We start from the raw sequence: 15941 nt of genomic DNA, 5'->3' as shown, positions 1-15941 counted from the left end.
TGTGTAATGAGTTGTCAAGAGGTATACTTTACCAGACAATCCCTCCCCAAAGCAGAGAAAACACTATATAGAACAGGAGTGATCCCCAGATCACAAAGTGATTTATCCACGTCCAATATTGCGTATCCAGAGCAAGCTGAAAATAAGTAACACAATTTATAGGACAGTTAAAAAATGTAGCAAGAAAAATGTAACAGGAAATAGAAGTAGCAGTTGCAGTTTTATGTTATAATTGGTTTAATAGCACTTGTATCTAGTATTTCTTGTTTTGGTTATAATGTGTCTGATTAATATTTAACTACAACCTTGTTTACTTTTAGCTAAGAACTTACATATGATTCAACCCTCACTTAATAAAAGACGGTGACTCACTTTTTTTAAAGGATATCATTAAGCAAATAAGTTGCTCAAAATTTAAAATGAAAAATAATAAAATCATGAATTAAATTTTAAATGTGTTTGAAATTAGGTAAATGTTCAAATAATCAACTACACAACTTTCCCAAGTCAGTTTGTATAACATCAATATATGTATTATTTTAATTTTCTATTTAAAAGACATTAGTAAGTGCATCTTGCCCGATCACAAAGTGGTTTATCCACGTCCAATATTGCGTATGCGGTGCCAGTGTTTGTAATTCAAGAAAGAAAACAAGTGCCATCATTACCTTGAGTGTGACTGTAAAAACCAGGACAGTGAATACCAGTGTTCCAAAGGTCCAGTTTCCCAGCATCTATTAAAATGCATCATGGTAAAAAATTATTAGTTATGAACCCATTATATTATTACTGTAAATTTTATTGGCATCACACAAAGGCAGAAATGTAGTCTGAAGGTGGAGAATAGGCTGCATCTAGACCTGATACCATATCACACAAGTAATCATCACACTGCTTTGTATAGATTTCAGGACTCCCTTTGTGTCTATCTATACAGACTACTTTTGTCTAGAAATAGCAGTAATATTAGAGATTACACCAAAAATTACATACAATAAGAGACACCCAGAAGCATATCCAACAAAACAGCACATAAAGGAAACAATTGAAAATAGTCCAAATAATGAATAACGGACTTTGGCAAAAAAATTATTGTATCTTGATAAGGAAACATTTAGGTAACAAAAACTTCAGTAGCAAATATATGCTTATGACAATATACAATGCTAATATCCAACTACCATTTTTTCCTCAAAGGATTGTTTATATTGTAGTCCTGTGCAGTGCATTAAGCAACACCAAAATAAAATAAGTTTTCAAGAGAAACTAGTGTGTATTGATTGGAATGGGAGTGCTAAAACAGGCAATTACAAACACACACAGTGGAATGAAAGAGTCAATACATGTTTCTAATCCACTACACAGATTCCAAATAAAAGCCTATATGAGTATTCAAAGTAAATGCTGTATTTCTCTCCTTTGTCTTATTTCCACTGATCAAGCTGAAAACAGCCAGATCTTATATTAGAGTAAGTTGGCTGTAGCTAGCTACCTTGTGATCTTTGTTTATATGCAGCTCTTATTCACAGTAAATATGGAAATCATTAAGGAAAGAAACATTATTATTTTTTTTTTAAATCATCATGTAACTTACCTAAATCAGTAAAGCAAGGAAAACATGCTAAAGTTTAAGTTAAAATAAAGGAGAGGAATCTGGCACCAAAAGGTGTCTAATGATTGTACTCTAGAGAAGGATAGGCTCTTCATATAATAGCTCCTACCTGGCTTCACCAACAAAAAAAAACTTTTTATTGACCTTTTTTTTTAAAAAAATGAAAAGAAATGTAAAGTTTTTGAATAATGGGTCTGTCCAAATTTGGATAAGGGTTAACGGACTATATGATATCTCCTAACTCATACTGTTGCCTTACATCACTGCTTCCAGAAGGGAAAGTGATTTCCTTGCTGACAAATGTAATAAAAATACTTAGAAAATATTTACAGAAAACTTTAAAAATAATGGTCAAACTCTTTGTGTAAAAACACAGTATACCATTAATGGTAAACCCATCAAGCAATTAAAATGGACTCTCTGTGGCCCACTGAACTATTCTTGGATGAGAGATCAATATACATGCTTCTTGTAGGAGTGCAGAAATATATATCTAACTGAAAAAAATCTAATATAAAATGACAAAAACATTTAACCAAACAGCAATGAAAACGAAAAACAGTTTCAGTAAGTTTTACTGCTACAGTCAAACCCTACAGTCAAACTATTTGACTTTTGGGGGTGGGGTGTAGCAGTAAATGTTATGGTCTACTTGGAGCACCCCTTTAAGATAAAGCTGATTATGAGTGAATAAAATCCAGGATTAAATTTGTCACTTTGTTGAGGTTTTTTTTTTGCAAGACTTGCATTCAATCACACAAAACCAAAACTTGATTTCCCAGTAATTCAAGTAACCGTTAGGGAATGGATACAATTACTGTGTAGTTGGTCACATCTGAATATAGTTTTCACAAAAAGTAAAACAATTTACTGCTTACCAAGTGCATTAAAGCATAACATGCAGAATGCACCCTATCTAAACATAGAATACCATGTTTAATAGTAGGTTTTTGCACAGTGGATGCAAGTTGATATACACAGGATTGCACCCCAAGATAAAGACGTATGTTCAGTTTCGATGGAAAAGGGTATCCACTTGCTGAACATAATATGATACACTCCCTAAGAAATACCATATGATGAGGATTGTCTCCATAAGGCATTCTATAAATGCCTAATAAATGTATGGAAAGATTTGCACAGCATAACACAATGGCAGGTTCTTACCATATATGTGTTGGTTGTCAAGATCTGATGAAAGCAACAGAAGCACAAGCAAAAGAAACAGAAACATAAAAATGCACAGCACAACAAAAACGAGAAAATAAATCAATACATGTAACAATTAGAGGTCAACGTATCAATGCAAAACTTAAAATAACTAAACAAAAACCAATATAAAATCATTTACTTGATTTTTATGATTTGCTTTACTTTTAGCAATATTGTTCTCAGTGTTTCTTTTTTTGCTTTGATACAGAACCCCCTATTAAGTTGAAAATGGCTCAAAAATTACAAAACAATGAAAAAAATGACATGCATTTGCCAGAAATGATCATGAGTTATGACAATATATTTTGGAAAAATTTTGCTGGAATATAACATAGCAAAAAATATCAATGTAAGAAATATTTTCATAATTACATTTTAAATGCCCTCTTTTTATAGTAAATATGCATGTGGTTACAAAATGGCAGATAGCTGTTTTTTTAAAATAAAATAAAAAGCAAATCCCATTTTACAGCAGTGAACGTTATAGTTATACAATAGGACATTCTAATGGATTCCTACTGGTCAAACATGCTACCATAATTGGGCATAATCATTTTTCAGCCTCATCTCTGGAGCACTTACCTGACCATTGCTAGTCACAGTTGCATTGTCAAACAGGAAATAAGACCCAAAGAAAAATACAACGGCATTGAATAGTCCCAGAAAGGTCCAGTAAATAAACAGACGCCAACGTAGTAAAGCGTTCTTGGCAATATCTCTGTGCAAGAGGGAGAAGACAACAGGTCTGTTTATACCATGTTAAAATATTAGCTTTAATAAAAAGCAGACAAAATTTTTTGATTTGGACATTTTAATTGCTCACTGTTATATGTTCTCAGTGTTTTATACTGACTTCAACTGGCACAATTTCATCGTAGCACATTAATCCCCCTGCCCGAATACACTGTATTATCCAAAGATATATTATGCAAAGATATAACAAACTATTCTTTTCAAAGGCATAGAATTTTTTCAGGAAAAAATGCTATGACAAAAATACAAAGAGAAAATCACCCATATGACACTGTCCTGAAAGTGTGGAATGGACAATATGACTAAAAGGCACAAATAACAGCAGGCTGTGTAGAAATTGTCATAAAATTTGAAACTAGCTTAATTCACTGACATTTTACTGTAAAAATCTGGTGTATAAATACAAGTAGGAACATATGATTGTTTAGTAAATTGTTTAACTTATGCCTTAGTTTTTCGTGCTGAATTAAAATGAACACCTTCCAAAATAGCTACTTTAAAATACTGTGCACCTGATTAATTAAGGAATATAAATGCCGATATATGCTGTATTTTGCTTCAAATCGCTCATGCCCGGAAACAGACAATACACCATGACCATCCAATTCGTCTTTGAGCACAAAGGACACTTTTAATAGCTTACAATTTCATGGGTGGAATGGGGAGGGAAATAGGCGTATGCATGTAGTCAATGTACAGTAAGGGTGTGCCAAGCTCCAGAACATGCAGCAACTTCCAATTCAAGCTTTTATGCATCTCTAAAGTACGTGTTTTCTGTCGGATCACTACAGGGCAGGTGTAAGTGTTGAGTGATAGTGATGACAGATGTGTATACATGCTAAAACATGTGTTTTCAACCAGGAGCAACTGTAAAAATGCATTTTATGTACAGTAGACATTAAAAATATCATGGTAAATGTATGTTATGGGGGTGTGTGAAAAGAATTATTTTTTTTGTTTTTTTAATGATTTTCCATTAATGACTATATTATTAACAGGTGACTATAACTGAATACTTTTATTCCACATACATTTTGAACCTGTCCTGCATCATACTGTGTCTGTCAGAGCAGAGGGTACCTAAACCCGTTATCTACAAGAGATGTTTCTTCAGGTCCTCTCCGAGTTGAATATGGACGTGCGTATTCCCGAATTCTGTGCTTTTTCTACAAAAATGCAATTTACGCTCACTTTGGGTGCCTTAATGAATCAGGTCCTGTATGTGCAACTAGTGTGTAGAATTCATCGGCATCGAGATACACTCAAAGCAAAACCAGGCTTCAGGTGTCCACAAACTAGATAACACCAATCATGATCATCATCATCAACTTAATGAGGATGGCTGGTGTTTAAATGTGTAAAATAAAAAAAGAAAAAGGAGAGAAAATGGTTTCAATAAATAAATAACCCCCCCCCCCCCTTACACAAAGTTAAACAAGCACTCATGGCCTGTTTAGGTTACAGCTAATGCTGGGGCGAACAGCATAAAGGCAATGAGTCCAGCACCAAGTTCCTTCAGCACTAATGGGGAGATCCTAAGTTATGATAGCCTTCCCAGGTTAGTGTGTTGTACAATTAGCATGGGGTTCTGAGGACCCCCCATGTCTTTACAGAAGGCTCCTCTTGGGGGTGCTCTTTGTTTCTACAGCCATTATAGGAACCATTGGTGCATTCGATTGGTAGCAATTTTACAGAGGGATCTACACTGTTCCTTGCCTTGTTTATGAAAAATAATGAGCCCAGCTCTGAACATCCATGGGCCTTGTTCCTTGAGCACCCCATGTTACAGGTCTCCACAAGCCTTTGGCAGCCAGCAAATGGATATAAAGATGCTCTGTGGTTTTCAGTACTAGAACCTGCTGGTTTTAGAAGGTGAGTTGGGATCAATCATTCTTTGGGTCCCATTCTGCTAAAAAAAAGAAATCATCCCCACGCAGACTAACCCTGGGTTTTGTTGCTATGATTCAGGGTCGTCCAATATTATACAGGGGGTTTTATAAATGCCACGTCTTGGGTAATCATGAATTACTCTGGCAACCACAGGTATTAGAGCCTCTACAGTTTCTGGTTGTTGATCTGTCTTTATTATAGGAGGGAAATATGTCTTTATCTCCACACCTTTTTATTGAAAGCACCTAAAACACACCTTGTATAATAATAGCATCTAAAGGTAACTGGATTTGGTTACCATGATTAATAGTGATCAGACAAATCAGGTCTGCATTTATTCATGCTAGCCAGCCCAGACTAGCTAACTTTAATGTGTTATAGGGCAAGGGTCTTTCTGAATCATTTAACCATTACACATAGGAGTAAGAGGAGCCAGTATATTTATTCATGCTTTTTATTTGAGAAAAAAGCAGGTCATAATTGAAAAATGTTATGGTCAAATCCCCTCCAAAAAACACAATAATGTGGGCTGTTAAGCTGCACTCAAACTCAATTGGCTGCACCTCAAAGGATTTTCTGATGACATCATTCATAAAAATCACATGACAAATTACATCAAATATACAGTATTGTTACTGCTGATATTCTATACAACATTATAAATATTATTTCTGAATACGGACATCACAAAACATACCTTACGAAAGTGATCACAAAGTGACAGCATATTCAAGGCCATAAATAAAAGTACAAAACCCTTACATTTAATTTATAGTGTTGTAATCCTAAATATACCTGGTTATGGATATATTTAGTACTTAAATTTTTACTCTTTTACTTCAAATAAAAATAGATCACCCTACTACCAGTCAGATAGATGGCAGTCTATGAACCATTAAAACCTGGCTGCAGTGACGCTCCGTTGTCACCTAAAATATTTTAAGTTTTAAAACATAAAACTGTTAAGAAAATCTATATTTAGCAATGACAACAATTTAACCATTTGTACGAATTAATGTATTGGTTAGTAATTTAGCCTGTGGCAAGACAGCATGACATCAATATAGGCAAAATAATGTTTTCTTAAAAATGTATTTCTAACTTCTCTTAGTAGTACAACTCATCTGCATCTTTGTAATGATGAACAGCTATGTAGATTTGAGTTTTTTAGCACATGTAGGGTTATTCACTAACATTGCTAAAAGCAGCACTAAACTATTGCAACCTATTTACATTCATTGTCTAAATGGGACTGGACATAAAGAGTTAGTGGCGAATGTTAATAAATAACCCTGACGGTATGCAATATTTAATGTACAATAACGTTCCAGATGCAGTTATGGAATCATTTACGGAACAATATTTGAATAAGGTGATCTCTTGAAATGAGGTGATTGCTGATGCAATTGTCAATATCATAGAGGAAGTTGTGTGATTGCATAGATCACTGGCATAATAATGGTTGTTATGTGATGTCATCATTAGCCATGTGATTTTATGAATGAGGTCAGCAGAACGTCCTCGGAATATGGATAATTAAGGTTACACACAATCATAATAGCCCAATTTCCTTAACAAAGTTTTCTTTCAATTAATGATGACCTAAATTAACATGTTTGTTTTATTTTTTTTAAAAGCTGCTAGTATTCTGTTTTCTGTCATTATGCTGTTATATTTAGCCACGGATCTTGCTCTTTATACTGTACCTGTATAGTGTTGGATCTCTTTTCAGCACATCTATACTGACATGTTGCTCAATGAGACTGTACAACAGGATAGGTAGTGAAGTGAAGCTGATATTGTACAATGTCAGGTATGCAGTGTCATATAAAGGCTATAAAAAATCAACGGAGACAAAATGACAAGTTTACATTGGTAGTATATATGTACAAATAAAATAATAATTTTCTACCTACTCTATTGTGGTATAGGACAAACAATTAAATACACCCCTAAAAGTTCTGCACTAGCGTTTCATACTACTGACCTGTTGTGAAAATCCACAGAAGAACTGGTATAAAAACTGAGGGAAAATAAAGCAGACATTCTGGAAAAGAAAGACAAAGTATTACGGTGAGAAGAACGTGGTAGAAGTTGTGCTGTAAATTATGTAATATGTGAAAAGAAATGCCCTCACCTTATAAAAAAAGTATTGGACAAGCTCTGCTATTCTGACATAATAAAAATGGCCATGAACAAGGAGCATCTTCTTTAAATGTTTAAATCTAGGAATTGCATAGTCACTGTTCCTGGCCGCCTGTCTTCCTTCCTTCCCAATGATACCTGAAGCACAAAGAGAGGAACCTAATAAGGAAAGCTACAATAGTTTTTGTATAGCTGGCAAGTGTAGGCCGGAGCTGGTGTTCTCTAAGCGGATTACTTTCATTTGACTTTATTGAAACAGTGAGAGAGAAACTGTCTGTATTAGTATTTGTTTGAGAAATAAACAGTTTATGCATCCAAATATTAAAGTAAATAACAAGTAAAAATAAAAGGTAAACTATAACTTACAGTTAGTTCTTCAATCTTCTCACAAATGCAGCCATTTGAGGTGGATGTACATTTACCCAGCTCCTAGCTAACCCAGCGTAAACCCATGAAGAATATAGGATCTCTCATCCAGCAATTTAACCACAATCACAACATTTGCATATTTATAAATACTGTATAGTTAAGGGCAAATACATAAATTACTGAAGCAATACTTTATTTATCTCTCTCATTACCGGGAATTCCTTTATTTGGCAACCAACAATAACATTGTAGCTCACAGAAGCTCTGTCTCACTATAAATTGTATTGACAGAGGCACTAACTTGCCATTCAGTGAATATCGATTTCAAGTGTTGATTTATGTTTATACTACTTTATGGGAGTACTTACATGGCTTGATTATTATTTGAATAATTTAATATTACCATATAATATAATCACCTTATCATATAAATAATATATAGTGTAATATTGAAAAATTTGCCCAGCAACAATTGACGATTACAGTGGCTGCACTGTATTTTATTGATATTTTATTCACAATTTTCTATATGGTACAACTTTCTTTCTATAATTTTACAATTACTATTTTAATTGGGATGGTATCGCAGTAAATTGTATTTAAGGTATATCAATGAAGAATGTAAATTTTAATATCATTCACCAGTGCACCACAATAGAATGACCATAACTGGCTCCTGGTATATCAAAAACACTTCCACCTTGGAAGAAGATAACGGAGAGGAAACAAGGAAAGAATAACACACTGTTCAGTCTACACCCTAATTCTAAGCTCACTTTCTATTTCAGGATAAGCTCTATTACATAAGGTACTATACACCAGATAAAATTATTACAATTTTCAACACCTCTAACTCCACCTGGCAAAGGAACTATGGCCCTAGGCGAACCCTCTATCACATCTGGTGGTCCTGCACAAATATAGCTCACTTATGGGCTTAAGTACAAAACCTCCTTAATTCAATGTTTGAGTCACAAAACCCCAAGGATCCCTGGATCTTGCTCCTATGCTACCTTCCCCAGAACATGAATAAACACTCAGTAAAGTTATCATCCCACATTCTGGCTGGCATGAAAAGCTTACTAGCTGTGAACTGGAAGCAGGTTAAATCTCCCTCCATTTCTTCACTTAAAATTCATACATGGCATCTTTTGTGCATGAAATAATTTACCTACCACTTAGATGACAAACGACAAATTTATTTACTTCTGTATGGTCCTCTTGGCTCTTCCAAGAAAGTTGTGGTTTCCACTTGTAGCCTGTCTGCTACGCCTCTTTTCTGGCCAAATCCCCTTTATTTAGAATAGAACTCCCCACCCTTCACCCCTCACTTCAAAACACTGAAATTGTACGATTGCTAAAATGTTGATTTTAACATTATGAGCATATCAAACATTGGTTCTTATGTACTCACTGCATACTGATTGTACCAATTTTTTGTCTGTTGAAAACGAAAATTACAAATAAAAAAAAATAAAAAATCACCATATTTACTATGTAAATGATTTTCAAGTCAGAACAACCATTTAGATAGACAAACAACATAAAAAAGAATTGATTGTCTATATTTTTTCTACTGTATTTTTTACAGTGTCATGACTTTTTGAACTGTTCAAGTTCCACATTTTTCCTGCTAAAACCGGTGACAAATTGGTCGCTGGAAAGTGTATCTAGAGCAGACAGAGCATTACTTATGTATGTAGTACAGGGACTCACAAATCCTCCTACACATATAATGTAATATCTACACATCTTCACAAACATACCTATGCCAACATGTGCCTCAAGAATCATGCTGACATCATTTGCACCATCTCCAATGGCCAATGTAATTGGACGTTCTCTCGATGTCTTTATCAACTTAACAATCTACAAAGAGAATACAAACATTTTTATTTAGAACAAATAACTATATTGAAGCAAATTTGTGCATCTATAATTAAATGTCAAGACTTTATAAGGTCAAAGCTATTAAAGTTATCTAAGGTGACGTTTATCCAGCCTTTACTCAGTGATAAGCTTTTTAAACTTTTCTATGTTTTAAAAAATGTCAAACTTCTTCTGTATATTCACTGCTGCTCAACTCGCTCCAGCTGACAGGGTGTTTACAGTAAACCACACACTACTGGTCTGAGAAAAGATTGGGTTGTCACACTTGCTCTTGCGGACACATTTCTTCAATCAGGCAGCGTCTTGCCCATGAACAACATGCTACCAGCAAGAGCATGCAGAAGTGTGAGGTGCAGTATCGGTGCATGGAAGATGTGGGAGAAACTGCAGGATATCCTTAACCTTAAACTCAAGGTAAGTAACCTTTGTGAATTGGGTCCATCCATAAGACTAATGGTCTCTAATTCAGCAATAAATCAATTATGGGGCAACATTATTAGATATTCAGATTTTAACATCAGAACACAGTTTTTAACTAGTTTTTAGATTTATATACATAGGTTATGAAGTGCATCCCACACTATGTTTAAAACAGTATTGATCCCAATATGCCATTGCTGTACTGTTTAAATGGAATTGTAACAAATGACCTCTTCCATATCTAAATTCATCTGGATCTAGGTTTTATGCACTAATTTGTTCTGTTAGCATTCAGTGTTGTCAGAGTTAGCAGACAGTTTTCAAAAGGGTGATGAAGGAAGTACTCTTATCATAATAACCTCTCAATACTGCACGGTTATGTAGAACAGTTCTGATTGTATTATAAAGTGGGATGTGTTTATTTTTGTTTGTTTAAAATAAAAATAGATATGACACAAAATGGAAAATAATATATAAAATGACCGAGAAGCTTGTCACTGTTCATAAAACCATTAATTCTAGTTCTACGCCTTCCATTTGTAATTATAAATTTGGTATGTTGTGCTACATTACCGCACCCATCCCCTCCACATCATGTCCTTATATGGAAGATGAATGGCAGAAAATATGAGACTATACTAGTGCCTTGCAGACTAAGGCTGGGTACACACTATACAAATTTTCTCCCGATGCGATTTTACCAACAATAGAAAAAAAAAAGTCCCGATCAGCATGCCGATTCATGTCTACACACTAAACACATTTTACACGATTTACCTTCAGACCTGTGCTCTTCATCTGTCATAACCATCAGCTGAAAAGACCCTAAGATTTGTGCATACACACTGCAGAATGGGCATGACATCGCTCCATCGATGAACAAGATTTTTAATTCAGTTTAAAAATCAAATGAAACGATACAATGTGCTTTGGAATGATAATCAGTCATACAATATAGGGCTGAGCGGTCGTTTATCGTGTGATTGAGCTGATAATTGGCTGACAACCCTGTAGTGTGTACCCAGGTGGCAGCTTTTCTTAATTTTAATGAGAATCACTGAAGCAGTTAATTGAAAGCAAGAAAATTCCAATTAATAGGTAGGAATTCTAAATGTGACTGGGTAAAATGGTTCTTGGGTGCATGAACCACAGTGTGGTCTGGGATCAAAAATGGTAGCAACAGAGGAAGTTGAGACATACAACGCACTATTCTGATCCATCATAAATAATCCTTACTATGGGAATGTATGTTTAGGAGAGTCAACATATTTAAGGGCTTTTTAAATGTCCTGGCTGCTATGCAACGTGGTAATGCCAAGTTGTTCTCATGCACAGGTGAATATGCATGTAGTCTTAGGGTCAATGAATACCTGTGCTTTCTGCAAAGGGGCCATCCGACAGCACAACACTGCACTGCAGTTTCTGCAGATCTCCAGGAAAACCTCTCTGTAGTTTGTAGAGCTGCCGTCTTCTCTGGGTTTCATTATTAATGAAAGTGCAGCTCCATCTATTATTAAACCGTAATCTTGGAAATCCATTGAAAACCTACACCATGTAGAAGAAAAACAAATTAAATGGTATAATTTGGATGCTTCAATGTCTAGTCAGAGTCATTTGCTTAATGAAAACAGGAGCTGTGCATCCTGCATTTGGTCTTGTGATACAAAAATATTATAAATTAAGCAGATGTTAGAATGAGTCTTCAAGCAGAGACTTAACACACAAACATGCCACTATTTCTGTAGTAGCATTTGTTGTTTGGATACATTGCTTACAATAAATAGAACGCTTAGAAACCCTGGACAAAACTATGGGATAGAAAAACAGCATACTATTAAAGAAAGAAATGTTTTAATAAATATCACATTTATTAAATGTCGCCTTTCAGTATAAATGAACACAGTATCACATCAATAATAAACGGAAACTTACCTGTAGATCACGCTACACATTTGTTATATAAACACAAACCGGTATTTCCTGAGAAGCATCAGTTACAACTGAGCAATTAACATGTACTATATATAAATTCTGGCTAGTAACATTAGCTCCATATTTTATCTACCATGAATAGAGGAAGAAATATTTATGACTTTAAAAGATAGGTGATATTTGGCAGGAGCTGCACTCCGGAAGACTGCCCAACTTACTAATATTTTATGAGGAACGGTGGCTAAGGGGATATTAGTCTAGAAATCCAAAATAATGACACCAACGACCTGGGACAACTGTGGAATAAGAGAGATTGTGGACTGCAGCATCCCTATACAAGAAGTCCAGGGACTTGCAGAATCTATGCAAAGTGGTATTGACACTGTTTTGGTGGCTTGTTGTGGCCCAATGCACTTTATGTTGGGGTTTCCGTTATTTTACGAATTAGCTGCTACTGCTACCAAAGAACTTTTCTTGGTGCACTGTGACGAAATCTAGTGTATCTAATGACTGATTGTTATTTTCTGTTGAATTTATCTTTCAAAGTGTATTTTGTTAACTAACCTGAGTCGGACCTAGGCACGTGTCAATGGTCTTGTGAAAGTAGCCAGGCCCATATAAATCTCTGAGTAGTTTGTGTATGCCGAGGAGATAGACTTAGCCAAGCCGAATGAACGAGCAGAGGTGAGACTTCAAGGTCCTGTGGACATTCCGATCTTAGATCACTTCGAACATCCTGTGACATTTGGAAGATCAATCTGTCTTTATTGACAGCTAAATTCCTAAGGTGGGGGCTGAAGAGCCAACAAGAAACGGTTTATAATCTTCTGCCTTAGACATCAGATTGTGCATTTCATGAGGGGTCTATCAAGACTGGAATGTCCAATACTTTCAATTGTGTTCCCTCACACATAGCCAGTCTACCATATAAGTAGCAATCTGATTTTATTTCCTATTTTATTTTCTGAAACTCTTTTGTGCAACATATTGTATGTCTTTATTATTTTTTGTAAATAAGCCTTGAAACATTTTTCAGATTAAATAAATTTAATCTAGTGTATTCTCCATGATTCTTTGTGAATTTACGAAGCCCAGGGAGGCTCATGCTACATGTGTATGTGATTTAAATGTGAAACTTTAATAAGTGGTTTTGGTGAACGTAAGAACACCATAATAAATCCTTTGTGGTTGCAGAAAAGGTGTATTCATTGCTAAGTGACTATGGTGACGCCAGTCACGGCCAGCTGTTCAGATTGCTGTATCTGGGACAGGCTGGGTGTTCTTGATATGCACCACATCTGATTTTATGTTGGAAGAATTCTATGACGTTTCTTGAAGATAGTTTACATTATTCATAATTCCTGGATATCAGAGGATTAGAGACTGCTTATTCATATAAACACAGAACCCGAAACAGAGATCTACAGATATGAACCATGAAGACAGAATACACTGCTTAATGTTTACCTGGAATTCCAAAGCACCTCTGTTAAAAGTAAAGTATTATGTTCCTTCTCCACTACACAAACAGCTGAAGCTGTTCCCACATACTTTAGACAGTGACCTAAAAGTATTTTATACAGCTAAAAAAAGCTGAGTTTGCACGTCACCCTGCTGCAGAGGAGTGAAATAGAGCAAGTTGGACATTTTTAGTTAATTATAAACACTCTAGTTATTTCAGTTGGATTATTCAGCTCTGGAGTGCACTAGTACACAAGCTGCTATATATCCCAATGTCAAACAGTGGCAGCACTTGCTCTGCTCTTTAACTTAAAAGAGTTGTTCAGAATAATACTATGCAAAGTTCCTACCAAATATACCAGAAACAAAATCCTATATTCATATGCACCAGGAAAGTTGACATGGTCATAACCAGAGACCAGCTCAAGATAACTAATATATAAGACCTTGTATAAGATAGTATTTTACTAAAGAGTGTATGCTGCTATCTCTGATCAATTGTATTTGGCATTGGTAGAAATTAGAGCTGAATAAATAATTATTGTATATATAGTGAGTACCAATATCAACAGCATCAAATATACATTAAACAATTATGTATTATAAGAATTAGCATACCCTCTACAGTATATTAGTCCCATAGCCTTGTTCCTTAATATGATCATAACACTCTAAGGACTTCTACTATAATAGTTTGAAATCAGTAAGACATATTATTGGTTTTTTTTATCAGAGGCACAACTGGACATCACTTTATTATTGTCCCCCTTCCTCTAGAGCAAATGTTCTACTAAAGATTAATGTCATTGAACTTGAATCTTTTGTTCAACGTACCCTGAGAAATTGTCTCTGGTTAAGCTCTCGCTGTGCCTCAGGACTGTTTTGCTTAGCTCAAACAACACATCATGTAAACTTTGCTCCTCTATTTTCTTTGTTGTGAGCTCCAGCAGTTGGGTGTTCCTCCTGAACAGTTTGCATGCATAGCAGGTGGCAGAAGCCGTCTCCATCTTGTCTCCTGTCAGTACCCATACTTTAATGCCAGCCTTCTGCAAAGCTTCAATTGTTTCAGCTGCTTTTTCCTGGAGTCTGGGGATAGAGAACAAGTAAAGAAAACATGTTCCTGTTCTTAGGAGTTCCTAAATTACATATACTTGCAAACATATTCTATTGATACTATTTGTTTGTTCGGAACCATTTTAGGACATCATCAATTGTCATAATCAAATATCAGATCTACATCACGTTTTACATTAACATCTTACATCATTGTCACATGTCAGAGTCAGGACATTTTGTTGGATTTCAAATGAGACCTGGGGCTAGATTTACTAAACTGCGGGTTTGGAAAAGTGGAGATGTTGCCTATAGCAACCAATCAGATTCTAGCTGTCATTTATTTAGTGCATTCTACAAAATGACAACTATATTCTGATTGGTTGCTATAGGCAACATCTCCACTTTTTCAAACCCGCAGTTTAGTAAATATACCCCCTGATGGTGACATCTGACTTTGTAAAGAAGTGCTGTCACCTGTCAGTGTCAAGTTTTTATTTCAAATGGGACCAAACACTACATTGCTGATAATACCATCAATGGAGATATTTTAACCAACTTTACATCTTTAGTTTTTTATAATGACTCTTTTCACAACTATTACTATTCATACATTATCCTTATCCTGTTTTTGCAGCAGCTGAAAAGTAAAAACGTAGCATGTGTGGTACATAATCGTGTTTGCACAGAACTTTAAACAATGTATCAATGGACCTGTCTTCTACTGCTGTGGCACCAAGTAGGATGAGATTCTGCTCTATCTGTTCATATGCCTCTGCCAGCTTCTTCTCTCTGTCTTGTAGGGCGAGCTGTGCACTCCTCAGTAACTTGTTGGTGGCTTCATATTCCTCCTGTGAAAACCTTTTGTATGCAACACATAATGTCCTCAGTCCTTCCTGCAAGGAAACACAGCATGGGTGCGTTGCTGTGAAAACTTTACACAGGTTTGCTATGGTAAGCAGAAAAGTAACAAAAGCAAAACATACTTCTGTATATCAGGTCCTGTCACAGCCTGTTAGACACAGTCATTGAAAAGAAAATCATTCAGCCTTTAATCCTGTGCACACTGCTAATAAGATTAGTCTTTATTCTCTGTGCTTTATTAGCAATGTACTATCTATGTATTAGACATAATACTTGTAGCTTCCTTTCAGATCTTGCACCATTAATGTTGTATGGAAGAAATTGGTCTGGTATAATTTCA

At 35.3% G+C, this 15941-nt stretch overlaps 1 protein-coding gene across 6 annotated transcripts in view; it reads right to left on the bottom strand.

Annotated features, from left to right (window-relative positions):
* The window catches only part of ATP11A (ATPase phospholipid transporting 11A), a 149828-nt gene that overhangs the window by 17007 nt on the left and 116880 nt on the right, over nt 1-15941 (bottom strand). For 4 of the 6 annotated variants that reach the window (XM_075200023.1, XM_075200025.1, XM_075200027.1 and 1 more), the window contains exons 18-28: nt 15452-15633; nt 14519-14770; nt 11662-11836; nt 9748-9850; nt 7605-7750; nt 7455-7514; nt 7174-7301; nt 3407-3542; nt 2780-2803; nt 669-734; nt 33-136 (exon numbers count right to left, since the gene is read on the bottom strand). In XM_075200023.1, coding sequence (XP_075056124.1) covers nt 33-136; nt 669-734; nt 2780-2803; nt 3407-3542; nt 7174-7301; nt 7455-7514; nt 7605-7750; nt 9748-9850; nt 11662-11836; nt 14519-14770; nt 15452-15633 — 1376 coding nt within the window. The remainder of the gene's footprint in view (nt 1-32; nt 137-668; nt 735-2779; nt 2804-3406; nt 3543-7173; nt 7302-7454; nt 7515-7604; nt 7751-9747; nt 9851-11661; nt 11837-14518; nt 14771-15451; nt 15634-15941) is intronic. The other 2 variants (XM_075200024.1, XM_075200029.1) reach the window with 1 other exon arrangement.

Source organism: Mixophyes fleayi, chromosome 2 (genome assembly GCF_038048845.1).
Source record: "Mixophyes fleayi isolate aMixFle1 chromosome 2, aMixFle1.hap1, whole genome shotgun sequence".
NCBI classification, from domain to species: Eukaryota; Metazoa; Chordata; class Amphibia; order Anura; family Limnodynastidae; genus Mixophyes; species Mixophyes fleayi.
Note: the sequence above shows the minus strand (reverse complement) of the source record. Positions and strands in the feature narration are given on the sequence as shown.